This window comes from Acomys minous (assembly GCF_964271855.1).
Source record: "Acomys minous genome assembly, chromosome: 14".
Taxonomy (NCBI): domain Eukaryota; kingdom Metazoa; phylum Chordata; class Mammalia; order Rodentia; family Muridae; genus Acomys; species Acomys minous.
The window spans coordinates 71,606,228-71,633,536 of NC_140496.1; the positions used below are offsets into that span (position 1 = coordinate 71,606,228).

Genomic DNA, 27,309 nt, shown 5'->3' on the forward strand with positions numbered 1-27,309 from the left:
ATCAAGGCTTAAGAAAACAAAATGGGCCAAATTGCATAAAAATAAGTCCTTTCTTGGATTTCCAGTGACGTTAGAAACCACAAAAGACTTCACCATCTATTCAAATTATAGCCTTCTCTTTCAGCCTCTGGTGAGATGCCTGGTCAAAACCATCATCTGCCCATCTACATTGGCACTGACCACACCCTCCAGCTTTGATCTCCTGCTCTCTCTAAATCCAGTCCCCCTGCAGCCATAGTAGCAGCATTGTCAGTCCTGGGATTTACATCCCAAGGTGCCAAGGAAAATCTGGCTAGGTCTGAACAAAGTAGGCTAGGCCAGAGCCATGAAAATGGAGGTGTCCCCTACAATATAAACAACACAGTTCCTTTTTGATCACTGCTCTTGCTAATATGACCGTGGTTGCAAAGTAGTGCAGAGAAGGCATCACATTATCATTAGCCACTTATCTCTATGATGAGACAATTGGATGTCTCTGAGGTGTAGATCTCTGAGGTCCCTTCTAACTTGAATATTCTGTGAGTCCAAGGAAAAGGAAAGTTTCCCAACTTCCTCCATAAATAAAAAGTCAAGAAGCCCTCAGCTTCACTGGCCATCTTGGTCTTGTGTCTAAGGGGGAAGTTATTTAACTCATTAGTCTCTGACTTTGCATGCTCAGGGAGACAGACAGTAACATACACTTCAGAGAAACACTGTGTATAGCTAGTTGGAGTGGAAAAATATCAGACCTAATAACATACCTGCTTAAAATATTTCTTTAGAAAATTTTACATGCAAATGGTATATTTTGATCATATTCACTCATAACCATCTCTCATTCCTCCTCCTGCTCAAGTTGAACCCTTCTACTAAACAACTCCCCTCCTACTCTCAAGTCTTGTGGGGGGAAGGGACATGCTGAGTTTAATCATGGCCGTGTGGATCAGCATTGGTGTCGGGGGTTCTTTACTGGAGCATAGGCAAATTACCAGTGGCTATTCCTCTCAAAACAATGGCTCTTCTCCCCCAGTAACCATTACCTGTCAATAGCTCCTCATGAAGGGATGGGGTCTTCCAATCCCCTCCACAACCTGTGGTGGACTATTGATCTTGCGCAGGTCTTGTGCATGTTACCACAGCTGTTTTGAGTTCTTGAATGGAATGGTTATAGAAGACAGCATTTCACAGCCCCCCTCCCCAGCCTTCCTCCAGTATTTCTTCATGCTCTCTTTCCGTGATGGTCAGTGATCACTGTGGGGAGGGAAAAAAGGCTGATGCAATGGTCTCATTTAGAGCTGAGCACTCTGTAGTCACTTGTTTCCAGCACTTTGACCAGTTATGAGTGTTGTCATAAACTGCTGCCCACTGCAAACAAAAGCTTCCCTAAGCAAGTCTGAGAGCTGTACTGACCTATAGGCATAAACAAATATTTAGAAAACCATTGACAACATGTACATGAAGCGAAGCCACCCCCAGGGTCCAAGACCTCCCCAAATCTGAGCTTCTGACCAAGTTTACACTGCAAGGCATGATCTCCATGCTATAGAATAGGCCTCAAATCCAATCAGAAAGTGCTTAGATATTCCCATAATGGTCTCATGTCATTATTGCTAGTCAGTGTGTGTATCTTGCCTGTAAAGTCAGTATTACACAGTGTCCATATTTCAGTCAAGATCACTGATGACCTTTGTTCTCCAGCAGCCAAGGCAGTACCTTCTGGCACTATGAAAGTTTTGCCAACATATTTTCTAAGGTTTTAAAATTTAAAGAAGTTTTAGGAAGGAATACGGGAGAGGGGATTCATGCTTGGAAAGTGCTTCACACGCATCATGCCTTTACCTGTGCTATTTTCCCATCATGCTAATACATTAGGACAGCATCCTTTAGAGAGGTCCTTTAGAGGGGCTACTTTTTGTGTGTCTTGTCACCACTACTCAATGTTAATCTAGGAGCTGGAGCTCCCTATGAGGATATTCAGTGGCCTCTGATGATCATATTTAACTGCCAAGAATAATCCTCACCCGAAGAGTCCCAGAGCCTGAGCTAGCCTGTTTTCCCAACCCACCATGGTACCCAGAGTGCAATCTGGCATGGATAACTCAGGTCTGAGAGCTATTTCTGTTGCACCAATTTATGTTGACGGTAAAGTAGGACCCTGAGATCCTCTCAGGCTACTATTAAAGCCACTTAATTCTGGAGGACCAAAAATTCAAGGTCGTCCTTGCCTATATATTGAATTTGAACCCAGGCCACTCTACGTGAGCCCCTATCTCAAATATCCAAGCACATAAATAAAACACAAAATGAACAAAAAATTAGATATAGAATCCCAAACCCTAGCCCCCTTTGACATGTCTGGCAATACCAGGCCACACTCTAACTGACCACAAAGGCCTCACTTGGGGAGGTAGAGGGCGTATAACAGATTTCTTCCACTGGACTAGGCATTTATTCTCAACTCCATTGCTCCCTGAATTATTCCAGTGAGTTCTCTTCCTGGTTCTGAGAGGCAGTTGAGGGTAGAGGGTAATCATGGCCCAAATGAAACTCCAAATCAGTGGTTCTCAACCTTCCTAACACTGCAACACTTTATTACATTTCCTCATGTTGTGGTGACACCCAACCATAAAAATCATTTCGTGGCTACTTCATAACTCTAATCTTTCTACTGTTAATTAATCAGAATGTAAATATCTGATATGTAAGACATCTGATATGCCACCCCTGTGAAAAGGTCCTTCAACTCCCAAGGGGTCACAACCCACAGGTTGAGAACCACTGCTCCCAAATCACAAATTCCCAAAGGCTTCTAGAAGTTTCTAGAAGAAGAAATGAGCAGAGAATAGTTACATTTAGGTAGACTACAGAACATCCTGAATTTTCTTCAAGGGCCTGCAGGTTTGTTCAGGAAGCTGATCTCACTGTCTGTTCTGCCCTTAGGGACCTTGGGACAAAACAACAGTGGCCTCACACTGTCTGGGAAGCCACTGCATTCCACAAGGAATCAGGGCAAGCCTGAGGCAGTGTTTCAATTCCGCCACTCCTTTACAACTCCTCTGTCCCATGTGTTCGGTAAATACCACTTTCTAGGGTATGTTAATTAGCCAACAAATATGTGGAGTGATCTTCACAGTCTATGGGAATATTCCAGCCTACTTAAACGGAATTTAGACAGAGCTTAGCCAGACTAAATTTCAATTCTCTTAGCTATTTCAATTCTCTTTAATATCAATATTCCAGTTCCATAAGAAATATAACCATAGAGATTCCTGTCTTAGCAAAGCTAATCAGAATAGATTATTTTCTGAAGTTCATAACTTGGCTCCTTTAAGGAGAATTCGTATCGTTTCTCCCTATTGCTGATTCCTGGTATACGTTAGTTGTCAGCATGCGTGCCAGACCCCTGCACTGGGGGCTTGTGGGAAAGTGCTGTGGCTTACAGGTTTCTATTAGCTCATCCCATTAAGGGGTTTACGCTTTGTTTCCTTTTCTGAACCTTGGCAGGGCCTCCTCATTCTCTCACAAGTGAAAAGCAAAATGCTGCCGTGCGCTGTTAATGGTGCCTACTGAAAGCCATGGAATGTGAAGGACTAGATCCTGAGAGATTACTACAGGGGCAGCCACAAGTCCTCGGGACACGCCGCTGGCTGCAAAAGATGGGAACCAGAGATGCACCGTCAAGTTTTGCTTTACCAAAAAAGGAACTGGGAAAGGGGAAACGAAGCTTACCAAGCTTGTTTTATCTAGGATGGTATTATAGCCTTTGCAATAAGAGTGAGTGCCATGGATTTCCGCCAAATTCCAGAAGAATCCATACAGTCAGATGTAAAGAATGCCATTGGCTTATAGCACAGAGAAACTGTAGTGACCCCCGATGTAGGAAAGTCCTCTTTTTTCCATAGGAAGATCTGAATGACAGCCAGGTCGAAGGAAAGAACTTAAGACAATAATAGAATATTATTATGATTGACTTCTCTCCAAATGTGAGAGTTGCCCACCAGTGTGTTCTTAATTGATAGTGAGACTCAGAGTCTAATGTAAACTTACCGTGGCAACAACACACACAGTTCTGTGAGTCAGACTTCCACAAAGCGCAAGGAACTGGGGCAGTGGTGCCATCACTCAGTCTCAGTGTGACCAGAAGCAGTTGTGGTGGCCTGAAAACTCCCTCTCCAGTGATCACATCACAATATTTGATTATATAGTGGCTTTTTGCTTTGGTTTGGTTTTTTGTTGTTATTGTTTTGGATTTTGTTTTGCTTTGCTTTGCTTTGTTTTTTGTTTTTTGTTTTTCTTTTTGTTGTTGTTGTTGTTGTTGTTTTGGATAGAAAGTCTCATTCTGTAGGCCAGCCTGATCTGAAATTCACTATGAAATTCAGCATTCTCTTGTGGTCATCCACCTGCCTCAGCTTCCAGACTGACAAGAACAACAGGTTTGAGCAACCACATTCAGCCAAACAGCATAACAGGCTAATGAAAGCCATTTCTTTGGCTTTTTTTTCCCTTCAATGTGCATTTAATTCCTCCAGATTCCCTCTAGGTTACTGTATCCATTACCCAAACATTTCATGGAAAGAATTGTTTCTGAGAAGGGCAATTTGAGAACTACAAAATCATAGAAGCTTTAAAAAGTCAACCCTCCTCTCATTCTATCTATCTATCTATCTATCTATCTATCTATCTATCATCTATCTATCTCTGAAACAGGGTTTCTCTGTGTAGCCTTGAGTGTCCTGGACTCGCTTTGAAGACCAGGCTGGCCTCGAACTCACAATGATCAGCCTGCCTCTGCCTCCCAGAGTGCTGGGAATTACAGGTATGCTCCACTGCGCCCTGCTGATCTTCCTCTTTTTTATTCTACCCCCTCTGCCTTTTTTCTCTTTCTCTGTTTCTACTACATTATTAGGGAAAAGGACAGTCCCTGGAATCTTGGCTGGGTGGGGGGTGCGCAATGCTTAAGAGCACTTGTTCCTCTTGGAGAACCTGAGGACACTTTCCAGCATCCACATCAGATGGCTCACATCTGCCTATGACTCAAGTTCCAAGGGGTCAAATGCTCTCTTTTGGCTTTCAAGCTCATTGACATGCATGTGCACACACACACACACACACACACACACACACACACACACACACACCACAAACAAAATTTTTTTTTAAATTTTACTTGAAGCCTTCAGAACTGTACTTCAAGACATTTCTGGAACTCACTATGTAGACTGAGCTGGTCTTAAACTCATAGAGATTTGCCTGCCTCTACCTCCCAATGCTGGGATTAAAGGTATATACTATCAAATGCAGGTTTTAACTGACTCAAATGTATGTGAGCTAAGAGCATTGTTTCTTTCCAGAGGGAGACTTTTGGTAAGAGAATGTTTATGTCCTTTCAATATACAGAGAGAGAACACTTCCTTGAGTGAGAAAAAAGAAATAATCAAAAGCAAGTGACAGGTTCCCTTTTATTTTTCTTTTTTAACATTCTTACCAAGGTGCTTGAGAGATGACTTAGCAGCTTAACACACTTGGTGCTTTTTCAGAGGACTAAGGCTCAGTTCTCAGCACCCAAGTGGTAGCTCGCAGCTAACTGTAACTCCAGTTGCAGGGGATTTGATGCCCTCTGCTGGCCTGCTCAGGCACCAGCACACACATGGTGCCCAGACACACACTCAAGCACAATACTCATGCACACAAAGCAAATCTAAATAAACAATAGATAAATCTAAAAGTTTAATGTTCTTGCATTTACTTCATTTACTATTACAATAAATTCTTTTTACTTATTATTTGTGTGTGTGTGGGGGGGTGTGTGGCACACGTGCATGTCACAGCCAGTATCCGGAAGACAGAGGACAGTCTACAGGATTGTTCTCTTTCCCTACCATGTAGGACCTGGGGCTCCAACTCAGGTTGTAACTTTTGGCTACAGTCTCACTTGCCACTGAGCCATCTTATTAGGCCTTCTTTTTGCTTTCTTTCTTTCTTTTTTTAATTTTTATTAATTTATTCTTGTTACATCTCAATGGTTATCCCATCCCTTATATCCTCCCATTCTTCCCTTCCTCCAATTTCCCCCTTATTCCCCTCCCCTATGACTGTTCCTGAGGGGATTTCCTCCCCCTGTATATGCTCATAGGGTATCAAGTCTCTTCTTGGTAACCTGCTGTCCTTCCTCTGAGTGCCACCAAGTCTCCCCCTCCAGGGGACATGGTCAAATATGAGGCACCAGAGTTCGTGTGAAAGTCATATCCCACTCTCCACTCAACTGTGGAGAATGTTCTGTCCATTGGCTAGATCTGGGTAGGGGTTTAAAGTTTACGGACTGTATTGTCCTTGGCTGGTGCCATAGTTTGAGCAGGACCCCTGGGCCCAAATCTGCCTATCATAATGTTCTACTTGTAGGTTTCTAGGACCCTCTGGATCCTTCTACTTTGCTATTCTCCCATGCTTCTCTCATCTAGAGTCCCAATAGGATGTCCTCCCCTCTGTCCCAGTTTCCTGGTTTCTCTTCAGATCGCATAAATCTTTCACCTTTTTTTTTTTAAAGATTTATTTATTTACTATTTATACAGTGCTCTGGCTGCTTATACTCTTGCAGGCCAGAAGAGGGCATCAGATCACATTATAGACTGTTGTGAACCACCATGTGGTTGCTGGGAATTGAACTCAGTACCTCTGGAAGAGCAGTCAGTTCTCTTAACCACTGAGACATCTCTCCAGCCCCCACGCTTTCTATTTTTGAGACAGAATCTCACTCAGTTGGTTAAGCTAACTTTGAATTTGTAGCCCAAGTGGGCCTTGGGGATTTTGTTTTGAGGCAAAGTTTCCTGTAGCACAGATTGGGAAGTCACTGTTTGAGGCTGAGGATGATCTTGAACTCTTGATGTCCTGCCTCCACTTCTGCAGTGCTGGAATTACAGGTGTGTTTGTGCAAACACCTTACTACGTGCAGTGGTGGGGTCTGACCTCTGAGCCTGCTGCAAGCTAAACTGGCACTCTGCCAACTGAACTGCGTCCCTTGAACTTCTGGTCTTAATGTTGTAGCCTCTTGGGATGCAAGTTATAAGCTTGTGCCACCAAGACCTGCTACTTTTGTTTTTAAGATTTTTATTCTTTGTGTGTCCATGTGTATGCGTGTGTTTGCTATTTGTATTCCAGTACCTGTGGAGAAAACAGTGACAGATCCTATGGAACTGGAGTTACAGGAAGTGGTGAATCTTCTGATGTGGACGCTGGGAAACCAACTCAGGACAAAGCTTTTTTATTTATTTATTTATTTTAGTTTTTATTTTTATTTTTCTAGATAGAGCTTTTCTGTGTAGCCCTGGCTGTCCTGGAACTCACTCTGTGAACCAGGCTGGCCTCAAACTCAGAGATCCTCTGGCCTCTGCCTTCCAAGTGCTGGGGGTAGGGGCATATGCACCACCACCCAGCACGATCAAGCATTCCCAGCTACATTCTTTATAATTGTGTCTATCACAGGATAAAAATTCTGCGAAGGAGATGGCTCAGCAGGTTAGGAGCTGGATACAGAGGTGTTTTCCTGTAACTCCGGTGCTGTGAGGGGTGAAGGAGCGATTGAGCTGACTCACTGAGCGCCAGATTCAGGGAAAGATCCTGTCTCAAAAGATAAGGTGGAAAGTAATTGAGGAAGACACTTGACCTTGACTTCTGGCCTTCTTTTGCACAGGCACACAGACGTAGGAATACACACATAGGTGTGCACTGCACAAATTTGCAGATCTCTCTCTCTCTCTCTCTCTCTCTCTCTCTCTCTCTCTCTCTCTCTCTCTGTCTTTCCTCCCTACCCTTCCCTCCCCATCTAAAAAAGGTAATGACATAAAATATCCAGTTAATTGTTGCAAACTACTAAACAATAAACTACTACTAAAATAATAATACTAATAATAGTATTATTAGTGTTTGTGCGTGCGTGTGTGTGTGTGTGTGTGTGTGTGTGTGTGTGTGTGTGTGTGTGTGTGTTTTCAGGTGCACATATACTACCGAGCACACATGAGGGTCAGAGGACAACTTTTTGGAATCCATTCTTATTGAGGCAGTGTCTGTTTTGTTTCCGCTATCCTGTGTTCTCCAGAAGAGCCGGCCCACAAGCCTGAGGGCAATTCTCCCGTCTCTGTTTCTCATCTTGTAGTAGATGTGCTGGGATTACAGATAAATGCCACCACATCCGGTTTTGTTTGTTTGTTTGTTTGTTTGTTTTTTGACACAAGTTTCAGATGAACTCAGGTCATTGGGTTTTCACAGCAAGCACCGTCACCCTTCAAGCCATCCTATTGCTCCTGTAACAAAGTATTTTTATAGACTGAACAACCTGGGAAATTCTTTGATACCCTAGTTCACTTCCACATGAGAAAGGAGTATGAAAAAATCTATGTTTTTCTCAATGCTGCCTTGACTGACATCTAGACAAGGAAGAGAAACCAAGGGCTCTCTCCGCAGGTGGCCACACGCCGAACTGCTGAGGCAGAACAAGCATGTGAGTTAACCAGTCTCTATTTCTGGGACCTGTAGAAACTGGGTGGGTAGAGTCTCCAGGCATCAGATGGCTCATATTTTGACAAGTGATTTCTCACAAATATTTTCTTATTTTAGAACATAACTCTACTGGCGATCTAAATTTGTTTTTATCTGAGGCGTCTAGACGGGAGCAACAGAAACTTCTGAAATTAGAAATAAATATTTTCTCTTTTGTACAAGGCAGAGGAGACGTTTCACCTTCAAGGAGATGGTATACTTTGAGGGGCCAAGCCAGACACAGGGGAGCAGACAACTGAGTGATTAGCATGTTTTTAAAAAAATCTCATCATAGTAAAAACAGAAAATGGGGCTGGGGTGCAGCTCAGTTGATAGAGTGCTCGCTTAGCATGCAAGAAGCCTGGCGTTCAGTTCCCAGAACCATATGAAACGGGGTGGTGGTGCTCACATGTAATCCTCGAACTCGGGAGGTGCAGGCAGGGGGATCAGGAGTTCAAAGTCATCTTCAGCTACATAGCAAGTTGGAAGCCAGTTTGAGACACATAAGACTCAGTTTCAAAGTAAGAAATAAGTAATAGATTAGAGCAACAAACAGAGTTGGGAGGGGTGTGGTAGTGCTTCCTGCACTCCTAGCCCTTGGGGGAGGCTGAGGCCGAAGTGTTCTTTCAGCCTTTAACACACAGTAGGACCCTACCTACAAAAGCAAACCAGCAAAGTCTAACAAACGGGATGAGATCAGCTCACATTTATTATGGTTGTAGCTTGGGGCTGGGGTTCACAGCTCCTGGGTTGCTGGCGGTGTTGAGCAGGAAGCGACCAAGGCACCTCTCTGAAATTCTTATGTGATTGGCAGGCTTTGCATCCCCGAGAGTAGTGTCATCATAATTTTGATCATTAAAAGCATATTTCATGCTTCCTTTCCTAAAAAGCTATACAATGAGGAGCTGGGGAGATGGATCCGTGATTAAGAGCTTTGTTGCTCTTCCAGGGGTAGTGAGTTCAAATCCTAGCACCCATGTCAGGTAGCTCGCAACCACCTGTAACTCCAGCTAAAGGGATCTAATGCTTTCTTGCAGCTCCCAAACACATACTCAAGAGCAAGTGGGTGCGTGCTCGCACGCGCGTGTGCGTGCAGGCACACACACACACACACACACACACACACACTCACACACACTCACACACACGTACATGTGAATAAAGTAAATAAATCTTTTTTTTTTAAGTTACCCATTTTGTCTCCTACATTTTTTTTACTCAAATTAAATAAGGACCCCATCTAAGTTATTCAAATGACTTAGCTGGACCTAATTTGCCAATTCTACCACACAGGGTTCTCAGTCACAGTAGCACTACAGAAGGAAAAACCCCCGCTCAGGTGAGAACAGCAAGTGGCAACCATGTAAAAACTTTGATCCAACAGAAACCAAATGCTTTTCATCACACTGACCATAAACAGCCCCGGAAAATCTCCATAGTGATTTGTGCAACAGTGTCTTCCAGATGAAGTCATCCCAGCTCACTTAATGTAAGTGGCTTATAGAAGTCAAATCAAGTCAGAGATGAAAACCGTCCGCTTAAGCACACTCTGTCTGCCTGCTTTACCTTCTGCTGTCACTATGGTGTACTGGTTTGGGGGAGGGGTGTCATGACACACATGTGGAGGTTAGGAAACGATGCTGTGGAGTCAGCACAGAGAACTTTGTACTTTATGTAGGAGCCAAGAATCCAACCCAGACCCCCAGGTTCACTCAGCTAGACCCTTACGTGCTGAGCCGTATAGCCAGTGTTTCGTTGTTTGATTGGTTGGTTGGTTTGGTTTGTTGTTGTTTTTTGAGATAGGGTTTCTCTGTGTGTCACCCTGGCTGTCTGGGAACTCTCTTTGTAGACAAGGCTGGCCTCTAACTCACAGAGGTTTGCCTGCCTCTGTTTCCCAAGTGCTGGAAATAAAGGTGTATGCCACCACACCCAGCTCTTTCACTGGGTTTTAAAAGACAGGGCCTTACTCAGTAGCCTAGGCTGGCCTGGAGGATTTATTGTGTGGTCCGGGCTTTTTCTGTCCTGGTTTCCCAAGGGCTGGGATTACAGCATAAAGCCTGATGCCTGCCCTAATCATACTAAGTGAAATACTACAAAAGAACTAAAATTATTGGAGGAAGTATAGGTCAGTGAATACATTCCTGAAAGAAAAAAAAAAAAGAAGTATTTCTTGCCATCTCATCATCCTTTAACCTCAAAGGGAAGAGGTCACTAAAGCACCAGAAGCCAAAAAAGAGATCTTGTGCATTCTAGAAAGGCAAGAATCCTCTTGTCATTGTCTAGCATCGCAACACAGAACCCATGGCAGGCATTCCTGCCTAGCAGATGGAAGCGTGGACAGTAGAGCTGTGAGGAGGTGGGGGGGGGGCGGGGGGATGGGGATGGGGGTGGGAAGGAAGGTCAGCCAGACCATGGCTTTGATTCCTTTACGGGAAACAGATAAGTAAGCTGCTTACTGCCTTCTCTACCTCCAGTAGGCCCAGACAGCATTTCCTCCTTTTTCCTGCTTCTAGTCCTGATTAATATCTAATCAGCCTGTCACAGGACCTCTGGAACACCTGAAGCCTGTCACCTCTGATCCACTGCACCTAGCGCTGGCTGACGGTCAGATCTCAGACAGGGCTGTGCACAGGCCGATGACGTTTCTCAGCCCCGTTACTTTTACCTATACAGAGCTTCTACCCAGGAAGCTGCTCTTAACCGAAAGAATTCCTTTTATAGGATTGTTCGTGTGGCCGTGGTTTGTCATAATTCAGTTTGTGAGCTTCCAATACTGACATACTTCAGCCTCCTTCCCAGTCTATAAACTGCATTCCTCTTACGAGTCTTTACTGCCCTCCAGGCATTCATAAGAGCAGAATCGGAATGTCAAGGAATTTTTAATGTGAAACTTTCGTTGAACGCTTTAGACTCTTTCAACACACACAGATTCTCCAGGGATTGCACACTGCAAAGCAAAGCCAATTTCTCATCCTATAGAAGCAAGAGAGCACCATCGGGTCATGATTATTTAGTATTTTAATGGTTTGTTTCTGGGGCATGAGATAAATACAGAGATGCTACGCTCTTCTATGGACTACTCTGGAACTTCTGGCACGTTCTCTTGAATTCCATAGAACCATCTCAGAATTCCCAAGAGAAGACTCTGTTCCACAATAGTACTTAGAAGCAGAATAACCAATGATCTTTAAAGAAAAATACACTACAGAAGCTGGGTGTGGTCATGCACGCTTGTAATCCCAGCACTCAGGGAGGCAGAGGCAGGTGGGTCTCTGTGAGTTCGAGGCCAACCTGGTCTATAAGATGAGCCCAGGACAGCAAAGGATACACAGAGAAACCTTGTCTTGGGATGAACAAACAAACAAACAAGCGAACAAATGACCTAATGCAGAGCACACTTATCAACCTGGAACATGCTTCCTCTTCCTTTTCTTGGGGCCTTGCATGGGCTCTTTTAAACTCTACCAATTGGTTTTCCTTTCCTTTTCTAAAAAAAAATTTTTTTATTACATTTTATTATATGAGTGTACATATTTGCATGAGTATAAGTTTGGCAGAGAACAGAAGTGCTGATCCTGTGATGCTGGAATTACAGAGGTTTGTAGGACACCTGGCATGGGTGCTGGAAACCAAAGCCAGATCCTCTGCAGGAGCAGTGAGCACTTTTAACCCCTGGCCCATCTCTCCAGTCCCAGCTTTTCTTTTGCGTAAATTTCACTTCAAGGGGCTTATGCAGGATGAGACTGGCTTTTTGGTTTTGTTTCTGTATTTTGGCTCAACATAATTGGCTTTGAGAGTCAAAGACGTTGCTGAAAGAATTAGCAGTAACTGTGTGCTGGCTGTCATCAACAAGGAAGCCGCTGGGAGTGTGGAAGGGCAGCAGCCAAACACAACACAGTCACTTCTAAATCCCCGGATCCATAATCCACACAGGGTGATTGCTTATGCCTGTCCATAGAGCTAAGTCTGGGGGATAATCTTTTTGAGAGTTCAAAGGAATAAAAGAAGAACATGGGGAAAATAGGAGCCACGGGAACCTAAAGTCAAGAAGTGAGCACAGGAATTGGGCTAAGGGTGCACTCAGAGAGGTATTTCCCTAGTGGACCAATATAGCTCTTGGTCCCAGCTCTCATCAGGGATTGTGAAAAGGGCAAGACTGAACTGACTGAGTGAGAGCAGTTCTAACACTGCTCTCTTCCTCTGGTCTTCCCAGCTCCTTGACTTTCTTACTTCCTCCTCTTTTTGATTTTGTTTTGATGTCTTTTTAATTTTATTTTCTTTTTTTCTTTTTAACAATTTTTGGACATATATTTACTGTGTACTGTGTACATACCATATTTTCTGGCATACAAGAGGACTTTTTAAACCCCCACCCAAAATGTACCAAAGTCGGAGGTCGTCTTATACTCCAGGTACTTATGTGCGGCTTGCTTCCCCTTGCTTCCTATGCTGGCACATATAGTGGGGGCGGGGAGAGTGGGGTGCCGTAACTGATTCCCTGCTCCATGCAGAGAGTATGAAGCAAGGAGGAGCAAACTACACACATCTTCCTGTACCTCAAGGAGGAGAATGTGAGCATGGCCTGGCTCTCCACTAGAACCCACCCATTCGACTTGGAGGCCTGAATGCCTCAGTCCTCGGTTTGAGTGTGGAGTGTGCCTTAAAGGGGCAGTGTAGGCTGGCACTGGCTGCCTGCTAGCATTTAATAAAGCACCTGTCTGTCTGTGCCTTGCCTGAAAATAGACACATGCCCAAGTGTGCTGCACAATGTGTGCATCGGAAGAGGGGTAGTCTTATACAGCGAGTATATTCAAACTCTATATTTTAACTAAAAACGATTGGATATTCATATACACCTAGTTGTCTTATATGCCAGAAAATACTGAGAATAGTCTCTGACTTCCCTGCCCTCCAAAAAAAAGTTTTATTTTTGGATACAGTCTCATTTGTAACCCTCCTGTATCAGCTGTTCTGCACAAGTGTCACAATGCCCAGGAAACACTTTTGTGTCTGCACATAGACAAATCTGAAAGGTTCTACCTGCTCATGTCTTATTTCCTAGAATGTTCCGAAAGAGGATTCTAGATTCAGCTACCACAGAATAAAAAGCAAAGCTCTATGTAGATGTCTCTGTTGAGTCCTTTTCCCTGTATGATGTGAAACACATCAAAAAGGTAGGAAGGAAAGATAGGGAAATGATGCAATTTGTTATGTTTTCTCATCTCTATGAGCTTACTGTGCTTGGCCGGTAAACTCACACCTTTCCCTCAGTACTCAGGAAGCAGAGGCAAGAGGATTATGGTAAATTCAAGGACAGCCTAGACTGCAGGATGAGACCCTATCTTAGAAGACACACACATACACACATACACACACACACACACACACACACACACACACGAGAGAGAGAGAGAGAGAGAGAGAGAGAGAGAGAGAGAGAGAGAGGAGAGAAACAGAGACAGAGACAGAGACAGAGACAGACGGAGACAGAGAGACATACACACAGAGAAAGAGAGAGCCTCCACCAATCCTATTTACAGGTGTTTAGAGGGAAAGGAGATTTTGTATCTGTGAAGCTTTCTTTTGGTTTTGGTTCATTTTCATTCCTCCCTCAATATGTTTAGAAACTATTTAGAGAAAAATGAAAACAGATAAACTTTAAAAATAAAATGAAATTTAAAAAAATCAAATTTAGTTCGATAAACTTTGTTAGGTGCCCTTGGAATGAGTCATCTTTAAAAACAAAACAAAACAAAACAAAACAAACCCATCTCTATTGGTAGTGTCTGCCTGTCTGTCTAGCATGCGGGCAATCCTGGGTCCTGCATCTAGCATGGCATAAATTGGGTGTGGTAGCACTCACCTGTAATCTTGGAACTTGATCGGTCAAGGCAAAGTCATAATATGTTCATCCCCATCTTCATGTAGTTTGTGTCTTGAGACAGCCTGGGCTAGATGACACCCTGCCTCAAAAACAGAATTTTAGAGCCAGGTGTGATGGCTGTATGCCTCAGATTCAGAATAAGTTTGGTGCCAGCTTGGGCTATACAAGATCCTGCCTCAAAAATAAAATAAGATAAAATTAGTTAGTTGTGTAAAAAGAATAACAGCATTGCATGCAAACTACAAAATTCACTGCATACTTACCATGCTTATTATAACAGTTTCTATTTAGACATTGATTTTTTTTGAACCAATGAGACTGGCTTGTTGTTGATGGTGGGGTTGTTTGTTTGTTTGTTTGTTTGTTTGTTTGAAAAGAGGAAATCCCAGCAATTCTCCTCCTGTCTAAGACCCCTGGGTACTAGGATTATAGATTTGCCCCAACTGCCTATCCAGTGACTACTCGGAAGGCCCCTAACAATTCTGTACGTAGAATGCTTCCAAGCAAAGCAGTCTAGTACTACAGCCTACTTTCCTAGCTACATGAGATTGCTACCGCTGAGAGCAGCTGGATCTGCAAGTCCTCATGTTGTAGCATTCCCCGGGAGCGTTCATCACTTGTCTGAAGCCTTCCTTCCTGAGTAGCAGCAGTTCCAAACCAATGCTTAGAAGTGAGCCATCTTAGTGATAGAAAGAACATTAAATACAAAGGACCCAAAGCCTAAAGAAGTGCAGTATTGAAAGTACTAAAATGATGTGCACTGGACATTTTGTTTGTTTGTTTGGGTTGGTTGGTTGGTTGGGTTTTTGGTTTTGTTTTTGTTTTAGAGACAGGATTTCACACTGGAGACCAGGCTGGACTCAAACTCACAAAGACCCACCTGCCTATGCCTCCCCAGTGTTGGGATGGAAGGGATGTGCCACCATCACATGGCTTTGGACAGCTTCTTAACATAGGCAATGTCCAGAGCAGAAGTGAGCACAATTTTAAAAGGACTAAAATGATGACTTTTCTAAGCAGACTTTTCACATTGGGGGAAAAGTAGGGATTCCAGACATTACAGATGAAGAGACAGTATTACTCAATAATCATCGTGGACACACGAATTCACAACTTGCACTCAAGCTTCTAAATTCCTAATAATCCTACAAGATTTGGTAATAGGAGCTCTAGGTTTTTGGTGTTTTTTTTTTAAAGACAGAGTCCCATATAACCCAGTTTGTGCTCCAGTTTGTCACTTGACTGAAGCTGGTTTTGAACTCTTTTTTTTGTTGTTGTTTTGTTTTGTTTTGTTTTGGTTTGGTTTGGTTTTTTGAGACAGGGTCTCTCTGTGTAGCCTTGGCTGTCCTAGACTCACTTTGTAGACCAGGCTGGCCTCGAACTCACAGTGATTCACTTGCCTCTCCTAAGTGCTGGGATTAAAGGTGTGCACCACCACTGCCCAGCTGGTTTTTAATTCTTTATCCCCCCTGCTTCAGCCTTGCATTTACTAGTATTATAAGCATGAACCACCACTCCCTGCTCCATTTTTTATCATTAAAAGACTTTTGGGGACCAAATTCAAGCCACTGGATTTGTGTGGCAAGCACCTTTATCTCCTAAGCCACCACAACAAGCCTGTGTGATGTTCTGTGATATTAATAATATTGAACATTAGGCATCAAATACTGCCTAATGTCACTGTGTAGCTTTCCTGTTACTTAGAACTAGTTGAAATTTTACACAAATTTATTAAGTAGTTACATATGCCTCACACTTCTCTTGAATAAGACTACTTATAAAAAAAAAAACCAAAGAAGACATGGTCTCATATATCCTAGGATAGTTTTAAACTCAATATTTAACTGAAGAGCTTCCTGCCTCTCCTTCCTGGGATTACTGCTTCACCCACACTGGGTTTAATGTGTTACTGGGGATAGAACCTGTTGGTTCCTTCTGCATGCTAGACAAGATCTCTACCAACTGAGCTACATTCCAAGCCATATATGTGTGTGTATATATGTATGTATGTGTGTATGTATGTGTGTGTGTATGTATGTATGTATGTATGTATGTAAACACATATGTGTCTATATATTTGTATACACACATATGTGTATATATATGTATATATTTACAATGTATATAATATGTGTGTTTATATATCCTAATCTCTGATGGTTTTTCTCATCCTTGCTCCTTAGAGTATACTCAATTAAAATTAGATATACATGTTGGGACACAAGCAGAGATTCCTTCATCTTTGCCTTTGTGTCCTGACTAGAACTTGGGCTTCCATACATCTACAAGTTTCCAGCTTTCTTCAAATGAGGTGACACTGTGAAGAAAGCACATCTACAGGATGCTGCCTTCAAAGGTGGGCAAGAAAACTGACCTCCTGTTGTCGCCAATGAGGTCCCACATACTCCGATGTCATGAGTCACCCTGTGCTTGGAGATAACTCCAAATTACAGCCTTATCATCCATAGAAGCAAAATGGACACACTTTCCCATGATGCCTGAGTCTGCAATGAAAGCTCCAGGAAGTGAGTGGAACATGAAGTCACCCCTTCCGCCCGAGCAGACAGATGGACAGAGACATTCTCATTTGTTTCCAGCCCTTTGTCTTCCCAGCACTTTTGGCATTTCCTTCAGGAAGCGGGAGGTTATGACCTAAAGTTTCCTCAGTGAACACACACTGTTTCCCACAGTTAACCTTATCCAGAAATGACATTACTCTAGTAGGTGAGGTTTATCTTCACATCCCAACTGTGTCCTGTCCTGTGCATAGTCAATGACACTTGAAAACGCAAATTCTGGAAAGTAACAATAGGCTGGAAAGCCAAACACACCAAAGCGCTCTGATTTAATCTGCTGTAAAGATGGCAACAACTCCAAGAGCTAACTGTTATTGGTACTTTTATGATATATGCTTTCATTTCAGAGTAGCCTTCATCTTGGTAGGAATATTTAAATGGCCAAGAATACTGAGAAAGTTTTAAAACTCTGTATGTGGTGGTGGGGGTTGAGCACCCACCCTCTAGTCTACTTGTTACTTGTTAGAATTGATATTGCATAGTCCTATATTGTTCTCATAAGTAGCCAAGAGAGTATCCGAGAAAATGGGATGACTTAGAGGCTGGGGATGTAGCTCAGTCGGTAAAAATGCTTGTCGAGCATGTGTACGGACCTGGGTTCAATTCCCAGCCCAGTGTAAACCTGGGCAGAGGTAGAAGCAGGAGGATCAAAAGTTTACACTCGTCTTCAGAGCGAGCATGAGGCAAGCCTAGAACACATGACACCTTGTCTCAAGAACAGACAAACCACAATGCACAATGCACTGAGTGATTTAATATCTCCTGCTAGCCACGGTTTCTCTTCCCCAGCATGAGGACAGAAGACCAAGAATGGACACTTCTGTTGCTGTGTTTGAACTGATCATTTTAGTCATCATTAAAAATACATTTATGAACTCATCATGGTATTTTAGAATGCTGTATTTTTAGGGTGGAATTATTATACTCAGCATTGTTTAGCTTCAGTGGACTTTAAAATCCAACTAGCTACATTTATTTTCTGTGGTCTTTAGAAGGTTTATGGGTTTTTTTCCCCCTTATTCTCTACGTGTCTCTAATGCTAATTTATTGAAGTTTCTCTTCCTGAAAAAGCTAGAGTGGTTTCTAAACAAACCACATTTTCCCCATACTCTAGCTTATCAAGGTAAAAGGTTTTAAAGTGTAACACAGATTTGCCCTTTACTTTAACTCCAAAAAGCTCCATAATCAACAGGTATCTGTGAATAATTAGAAAGTTCTCTTCACAAGAGGATCTTTAAAAAATCAGTTTATTAATGTTTAAAAGTTGATAAAGCTATGTGCAAAATGATCCACAAAAGTCAGAAACCTATTAAATACTATTTTTAAAAGACATTTCTTGGTTTAATTGCACTGAAAACCACACTAAAGAGGCAGCAACATATTTTTATTCTCTGGAAACATTTACATCCACCATCAATATCTAATGACAACCGAATGAAGAATTCCTGATGTTCCCTGTCAGTTAAAGTAATGCTTTATCAGGTATAAGAGGGTGGCACTTTTAAAAGAACTACACGTTCAAAGGTGTTAACACAGGTTAGAACAAAATTCAATAAGATGACCTCCAAGAAACAAATACATTCAAAACCCATAAATTGTTCTTTAAAAGAGATACAACCATTCCCCAGCTGGTTGAAATGGATCACACAACACTCTGAAATCATCGATAAAAGTGCCAAAGATGTTGTATTTGTTAGCGAACAACCTCAAGAAACAGCTCTTGGTTTGCAAAAGTTAGCTCTGCTTTTCACTGCATTCTGTCCTTTTTCTTCTGTATCATCTAAGCCCCTGGATGATATAATTCAAATGATGTGGACTTCACTATTCCTATTACAAATACATGCCCATTTGGTTGTAATGGGCATGGGGAATTCATAAGGAATAAGGACCACATTTTCATCTTAATATCTGAATAGCCTATCAAATCCCCGACAGCTTGACCCAGCTTACTTTGGCCTCAACAAATACCCTTCTCTGCCAGCCACAGACAGTCAGGAAACAGAGCTCTCCATGACCTCCTTCTGATGAACAAAGTAAAAGAATATAAAGAAGGGGTGGGAAGGGGAGACAGAGCGAGAAGGGGAGGGAAGGTGGGGACATGAACACCACCCAACCAAGCTAAAGGGTACATACTCGCTTTGTCATTACAGTGAAAGATCACATCTCAAAACTCCAGGGACACTTTCTCTTGGGACCTTAGCCTTTGAGGAGGGTCCAGATGAGTCCTTCAGGAGCTTGACAATGCTAGACCTTTGGCTCAGTGCAAAAATCAAAGCTCCGGGGTATTGGGGGGGGGGCAGGAAACCCACTGCAGGCCAGACCTGATCTCCACCCTTCCTAGTGCATTGTTCACAGGAACTACCTACCTACATCACGGTATCACCAGGCCGCACATTCTCCCTTCCCTCCCTCTCTCAGGCTCCCAGTCGCTCCTTCCTGGAAGCAGCGGAGAGAGACGTTTTTGAAATGCTGGGGTAGTAGGTGAAGAAGTCAGAACGCTTCGTTTCCCCAGTATCAACAAACTTCCGGTTTTAAGAAGAAGAGTTAACATTTCCAGAAGACATAATGGTCTCTGGGTTATCTCCATCGTCCTTCTGGGGGTGGGAGGAGTTGTCTGATTTGCTGCGACTAAATTCCATGCCTGGGATGATGGGCCTCTTGAATTTGCCAGTGGAATCTCCGTTGGAGCATTTGCAACAAGATACAATCCGGATGAAGGCCCTGCGCATCTCCTTGTTGGTCAGGGTGTAAATGATGGGGTTGGTACCTGAGTTCAGCACAGCCAGAACCAGGAAGTACTCTGCTTTGTACAGGATGCTACAGTTCTTCGCCTTGCAGCCCACGTCCAACAGCAATAGGATGAAGAGAGGGGCCCAGCAGGCAATGAAGACACTCAGAACAATGATCACCGTCTTCAGCAAGGCCAGAGACTTCTCAGAACTGCGGCTGGCCTTGGAAATGTTCTTGCGGAAGGTCAGGCGTCGGCTTCGAGTCCTGACCAAGGAGTAGATCCTGCAGTACAGGATGACGATGGACAACAGGAGCAGAGTGAAGACGGTGGTGCAGAAGAGTATATAGTGCTTGTGGTAGAGCGGGAGTACGGTGGAGCAGCTGGACAGCGAGCTGATGCAGTTCCAGCCCATGATGGGCAGGCCACCTAGAATGAGGGAGATGACCCAGCAGGCGCTGATGAGCAAAAAGGAGCGCGAGCTGTTGCTCCCATTGTGTAGTTTCATCTTCAGCATGGTGATGTAGCGCTCAATAGCGATGGCAAGGAGGCTGAACACTGAGGCAGACAAAGCCACAAACATACTCCCTTCCCGCAGAAACCACTGGGCGGGGGTGAGCTTATAGGTGGTGGCCCCAGACAACAACAGGTTAGCTGTGTAAGCCACTCCCGCTAACAGGTCCGAGAGGGCCAAGTTGCCTATGAAATAGTACATGGGCCGGTGGAACTTCTTGGTTTTCCAAATAGTCAGCAAGACGAATATATTCTCTAGGATGATGAAACAGCAGATGAGAATGAACACCACTGAAGTCAGCTTAATGCCATAGTCCTTCTCTAGCCCGATGTTCAACTTGCCTGTGTAATTGTAATGCCGGACTATGATATCATAGTTGCCATAGTCTGAGACTGGGCTGCGGAGGGCCTTCACCACCGGCATGCTGGTGGACACCATAGCCACAACTGTGTCCCCAGGAGCCCAGGGTGATACTTCTCCAGACGAACGCTAGAGGGCGAAGTTGAGCGGGCCTTCAGTTACAGCAGGGCCCCGGTCAGGGAGCAACCCAGTGCTTTTTGTGTAGCTTTCCTTGGCTGGAGAGGCCTCCCAAACAGCAGCCTTAAACAAGTTACAAAGAAAAGAGTCAGGGAAAAGGCCCAGCACACTAGCATAATTCATTCTAGCCAAGGCATTGCTCCATTTTTGTTGTTGATTTGTTGTAAGGAAACTTGGCCAGAGCACAGGGAGGGTATTTCTTTTAACTCAAATTATCATTTCTAGTAACAACAAAAATAAACGAGAGAGAGAGAGAGAGAGAGAGAGAGAGAGAGAGAGAGAGAGAGAGAGAGAGAGAGATGAAATTAGAAAGAGAGGGAGAAAAAATTTACCCAGAATGAAAACTGACTAGACAATAACCTCCCCTTGGGTCACTAAATCCACCAAGATAGGAATGGGAAACAGCGCCCCATTCTAGTTTTCAATTCCTCCCCGTTTCCCCTGGCATTGCCACCTCCAGTGTCCAGCCCTGAGATTCCTGCAAATGGTCACCAGCTCAGCTGCTTGCTCACCACCAGCCCAAGGGCCTTCTCTCACAGAAGGCTCCAAGTATCAATTCCGGGTGCAGTGCAGACATGCATACCCCTGTCCCCTTGTCCCTCACTGGACACACACAGACAGAGAGAGAGAGAGAGAGAGAGAGAGAGAGAGAGAGAGAGAGAGAGAGAGAGAGAGACCGAGACCAAAGAGACTAGCCCACCTCCTAATTACCATGCAAGCAAGTAGACTCGTAGTAGGACCATTTGACAACCTAAGTCGTTTTCTGGGCTCTATTAATAACTCTCTAGGAGCAGGTGTGCTGAGGGTCAGGTCGGGAGGGTAGAGTGATGTGTGGGCCGCCAGGCCTTGAAGTAAACAGGAAAGCTTGGCGCCTCCGTGAAGCAACTGCCTATTCTTTCTTCTTCTTTTTAATTTTTTTTTCTTTGCTCCTCCACCCCCACCCAACCTCCCCACAAGTCAATGTATTACGGTTAAAGGTGTTCACTGAGAAGCCCTCCTAAGCGATTGCAGCGAACCCCAGAAGTTTCTACATGAACCGGTTGCCTACGTGTTTTGACTTTCGCCAACGCACGCATGCACACAAAAGTCGTGTTGCTCTGGAGAGCGAGGCTTGCCATTTTATTCTAACTTCAGATACATTGCTTTCCAGAAACACATACTGCTAAGTTTGCACGGGCAGGTTGACATAGTGTTACTCCTGTTCTCTTCCCACACCCCCTCCTCTCACAGAACTAGTAATCCCTAATGAAGTACTTTCAAGACTGCATGGTAATGGGTCAACGCAGCCAAAATGAAGAAAGCAAAAATTAAAAACCTAGAGCCAGTGCAGTCCTTTCTATGACAAAAGCTCACGAAAGTCCACATTTCCCCACCCCAATCCTAACAGTACGCTCTCAGGCATTGGAAGTCATTGTCGTGGTGCCTGATAATTTTGTCTATAGGATTTCCCAAAATAAGAGTCTTTTCTCTGTTCTAATGAATCACCAGGAGTTTCTATACTTTGGGGATTAATCTTTTTCTGAACTTCATAAACTCCGTGCCCAAGAAGAAGCAAGTCAAGATGGGGCCGCATAAGTAGCCCAGCGATGCATGCTTCAACACCTCCCCACCAAAGTTTTTGTTTCCTTCTGGTTTAAAGCTTCGTTCCTGATACCTGGACGCCCCTCAGCAGGCACGGGAGCCTGAGAGGCTGTAACCTTCCCTACCTGGCTCAAGCCGGACGAAGCTGTGTCGGCAGGCTTCTGGGTCTACACCATGCGATCCGCATCTTGCTGCCGCGATCAGCCGCTGAAGGCGACCAGCTCACTCGCAAAGTCCTCTGTGCTGGGATCCCCTCCCTCCGCAGCCGCGCCGCGTACTCCAATGGCCAGCTCCGCCGGCGCTGCCCTCACCACTCTGTAAGGCGAAGTCTCTGCGCGACCCGCCAAGGCTGGGTGGTTCCTCTAGGAAAGGACTGGGAGGGGTTAATGCCTTTAACTCCTCCGCCCTCTGGCAGCGCAGCGGCAGGGGGCCCCTCCGGGTCCGAGCTTCTGAGAAGCAGCCTCCCAGAAAGATCTGGGGCAGAGTGGCTAAAATAAAACGAAATGAATAGAAGCCCCTGCGCCCCAACCAACAGAGAGAGGGGAAAGAGAAGGGGCGGAGCCTGGCAACCCCTAAATTCTAATTCACAAATCACGTCTCTCGCCAGCTCAACTGCTGTCCCCAGCGCTCGCTCGAGAGGACTCTGAAACCAGAGATGGGGGGGGGGGGTCACTTGGAAAACTTTTCTTGGTTAAAAATCTTAGAGAACAGAGGACAAGCCTGCGTCTGGTAGAGGACTTTCCTGTTCCCGGATCCCACAGCCCTGAGGATCTGTTTGGCTCTTATGGTTCGGTGCTCTAGGGGTGACTTCCAGGAGGTTTGGGGGAGCCAAAGCTTCTGCCCAGAGAGCCGCCGCCGCTCCCCAGGGAGAAGATCCTGGGAAGGGTCTGCAAGAGACGCCGCCTGAGGAGAGCAGCTCGAAGGCACCGAAATACTTCTGGTGTTCCCTCCCACCCCTGTCCCCCACCTCCCGCCTCCACTCGGATCCTGGTGAAGCCTTGAAACTTGCGGTCTGGTGGGCAGAAAGTGGCTTTCCCCAGCGCATGGCGAAGTGGGCCAGCGCCGGGCTTGGTGTTGTGTGGGGGTTCCCCCGCGCTCAGCTGAGCCAAAGCCAAGCGGTGTGCCCCAGATTCTGGGAAGCGCACTGAGGCCTTTGAGGAGGTGGGCTGCTGCCCAGGCCCTGAGAGATTTAAACACGCCAGCAGCTCAGGAATTTCCACGGGGAAAACGGTAGCCTGACTTTTCACAAGCCAGCACCTACAGCCGCTCAGCTAAAGCTGGCATCCCTTCTCTGCCTTTCTACTTGAGAGATAACCAAGAAACCCCAAATCTAAAGAGTGGCACCTCGCCCACATTTTTCTTTTGCTAGATAATACTTAGGAGAGTGAGGTTGAAGAGGCCTTGGTCAGATTTGTCTTTATAGCAGTCTAGGGGCTTTTACGCCTTGCCTTTCTGTTAAAAAGAGGTTCCGCCCAAGTCCCTTGGTCGCACAGCCTTCCCACCCTGAGCAGACGTGAACATAGAACTTCCTGCGCTGTGCAGTTTCAATTGACAGACACACCCTGTACCTGAATGACTCAAAAGAGGCGGAATGAATAAACAACAGACCCCTACCTTCTGGGATTTTATGAACTTGCAAAAAGGAAAAAAAAAGTAACTGTTAATTCACATTTGCTTAGAAGTTGTCATCAACAGCCTTGTACCTTACATACCCACAAACTACAGAACTTGCAAAACAATATGGAAACCAAGATAACAGCCATCCAGACTCCTCCGGAAAAGTAGAGTTTGAGACTTGTTTCATTTGAAAGAGGAGATAATTCAAATCTATCACAATACAGCAGAGGCAAGGTGTTTCTCTCCCCTCCTTCTACCACTAACTTATGAGGTCTTTAAGGGGGGAACTGTGCACTATCTTGCAGTCTCGAGATGTAAACACTGCTCTGTGAAGCAATCAAGCACAGTGGACCATTCTATTCATGGGGCAAGTTCTCAGTCTGAGAGACCTGTAGAGTGCCCAGCTAGTACGTTTCAGAGCTGGGTCCCCAAATCTAAATGTCTTGCCTGCTGCCTCAAATGCTGCCAACTGCTTTTTTTAAAAGTCAAATTATTTTGCTGAGCAGAGCAGACCTCTGCACTTAGAGTTTTTAAGTTTGTATTTCTGATTGCACTTGCCTTTAAATATGCATGAGTACAGTGTGTTGAGAGGCTTCAAAAAGTTGCCCAGGCTGCCTCAAACTTGACACCTTGCCACCGCAGCCCCTCAAGTGTGGGTTATCACACTCAGCTTTATAGCAGTATCATTAATCATTAAGATATATGCAAACACCCAGGCACAGGGATGCATGCCTGTAATCAGGAGTTCACGATTACCCTCAGCTGTATAGTGAGCAGGAAGCTGCCTTGAGATACTTGAGACTCTTACGCAGTGTGTGTGTGCGCGACACACACAAACACACACACACACACACACACACACACACACACACACACACAAAAGAACAAAGGCTTGGGTGTATCTCTGTGGTTAAACTGTTTCCTTAGCATGCGTAATATCCTAGGTTCAATTTCCAGTACTAAGAAAACAGGCTATACATGGTCGAAAATCCTAGCATCCCAGAGGCAGGGGCAGAGGCAGGCAGATCTTTGTAATTCTGAAGGCAATTCAGTCTACATAACTAGTTCCAGGATAGCCAGGGTAGCATAGTGAGACCCGGTCTCATACGAAAAGGAAAAAGAGAACCCCTCCCCCCCCAAAAAAAGAAAAGAAAAGAAAGGAAATCAAAGACATATTGTATAGTCAGGGTTCTCTGCAGGAACAGAACTGATTGTGATCTGGCTGACTAATCCAACAATGGCTCTCCTGATAGAAAGGCCCAGAGTCCAGTACCCACAAGGAGCCTGAAGAGCTCAGGAAGCCCAGTCTGGTTTGGGAGTCCTGGAAGCTTCCTAGAGAGCTGCTGGTCCTCAGTCTCCATTGGAATCTCGAAGTAGGTTCTAAAAGTAGTGAAGGAATGCCTCAGCAGCAGAACAGATGAGCTTGTCAGCCAGAATGAGGGCAAGGAGGCAAAAAGCAAAAGCTTCCTTCTTTCCACGTCCTTTTATGAGGGCCGCCACCAGAAGGTGTGCCCTAAACTTGGGGTGTGTTTTTTCGTCTTAAATGATCCTGTCAAGAAAATCCCTCACAGGCATGTCCAGTTGCTAGGGTTTTAGTTGATTCCAGATGTGAAGTTGACAACCACGATTGGTTACCACACATGTAAATACAGATTTATATAACTATAGATATTTGAGTATTTTAATTAATTAATTAATTAGTATTAACTTTACATCCCAATCTGAACTTCCCCTTCCTCCTCCCAGTCCCTCCCTCTCACCTCTCCTCACCTCCTCCTATGCCCCTTCTCCTCAGAGAAGGGGAGACCTCCCACGGATATCAACTCTCCTCAGCATATCAAATAGGACTGGGTGCTTTGTCTTCTACTGAGGCTAGACAAGGCTGTCCAGTTAAGGGAAAGGGATCAGCCCCTGCTGCTGCTGTTAGAAGTCCCACATGTACATCTGTTATATATGTGTTGTGGGCCTAGGTAGGGCCCATGGATGCTTTCTGGTTGGTGGTTCAGTCTCTGTGACCCCTCCACTGGAAGTCCTGCCTGGCTACAGGAGGTGGCCACTTCGGGCTCTGTATCCCCACTGCTAGGAGTCTTAGCTAGGGTCACCACAATAGACTCCTGGGAGCCTCCTCTGTCTCAGAGAAGCCTCCCCACCTATTTCCCTTCTCTTGCTCAGTCTTCTTCCCCTCCATCTCCCCATACCTGGTCCCCACCTCCATTAATTTCCCCGCCCCCTCTCCTACCCAGTTCCCTCCCTCCATCTTCTTCAGATGTCATTTTCATTTCCCCTTCTGAGTGTGAGAATCAGGCATCCTCCCTTGGGCCCAGCTTGTTACTTAGCTTCTTTGGGGTGTGTGGATTGAAGGATGGCTATCCTATAATTTGTGGCTAGTATCCACTTATAAGTGAATGCATATCATGTGTGTCTTTCTGGATCTGGATTGCCTCACACGGGATGATATTTTATAGGCCCATCCATTTCCCAGCAAATTGCATGATGTCTTTGTTTTTAATAGCTGAGTAGTTTTCCATTGTGTAAATGTACCACAGTTTCTTTATCCATTCTTCAGTCGAGGGACATCTAGGTTGTTTCCAGTTCCTGGCTATTACAAATAAAGCTGCTATGAACGTAAAATGAGTAAATGTCCTTGTATTGTGGGGCATCTTTCGGGATATGCCAAGGAGTGTTATAACTGGGTCTTGAGGTAGAACTATTCTCAGTTTTCTGAGAAAGTTCCAGATTGATTTCCAAAGTGGTTGTACAGTTTGCACTCCCACACCAGCAATGGAGGAGTGTTCCCCTTTCTCCACATCCTCGCCAGCACGTGCTGTCACTTGAGGTTTTGGTCTTAGCCGTTCTAGTAGGTATAAGATAAAATCTCAGAGTCATTTTGATTTGCATTTCCCTGATGACTAAGGATGTTGACCATTTCTTTAAGTACCTCTCAGCCATTTGATATTCCTTTGTTAAGAATTCTGTGTTTAGCTCTGTACTCAACGGGGTACAGGGCAAGGCTCACTGCTGTTGGGTTTGAGGGGGGGTGGCATGCCATGGCATAATTGGGAGAGAGGGGTCTCATCTGGTAGTCCCTCGTGGCAGTGGGCCTCTGAGAATGCAGGTAGGCCTGAAGAAGGATTACACAGCGGACAGGGCTGAGCCCACCAGTGCTGGGCTTGCCCAGGAGGACTCAGCAGGCAGGAGACTGGGGCAGGCAGGTTTTACCTGTCCATCCCAGGTGGCAGCAGGCTGAGGATTTAGAATCTTATGTAGCCCATGATGACCTCAAAATCCACTCATATTCACCACAGAGGATCTCAATTTCTGACTCTCTTGTTTCCAATTCCCAAGTTTTGATATTATAGGC

The 27,309-nt window shown here is 44.7% G+C and overlaps 1 protein-coding gene across 1 annotated transcript; it reads right to left on the reverse strand.

The window, feature by feature from the left end:
- Positions 1–18,202: 18,202 nt before the first annotated feature.
- Positions 18,203–22,874, reverse strand: S1PR1 (sphingosine-1-phosphate receptor 1). Its single transcript, XM_084756583.1, has 2 exons — positions 22,457–22,874; positions 18,203–20,813 (listed from the first exon to the last, which is right to left on the reverse strand). Exon 2 carries the CDS (start codon positions 20,649–20,651, stop codon positions 19,503–19,505), a length of 1,149 nt encoding a protein of 382 aa, XP_084612709.1. The 5' UTR covers positions 20,652–20,813; positions 22,457–22,874; the 3' UTR covers positions 18,203–19,502.
- Positions 22,875–27,309: the final 4,435 nt, after the last annotated feature.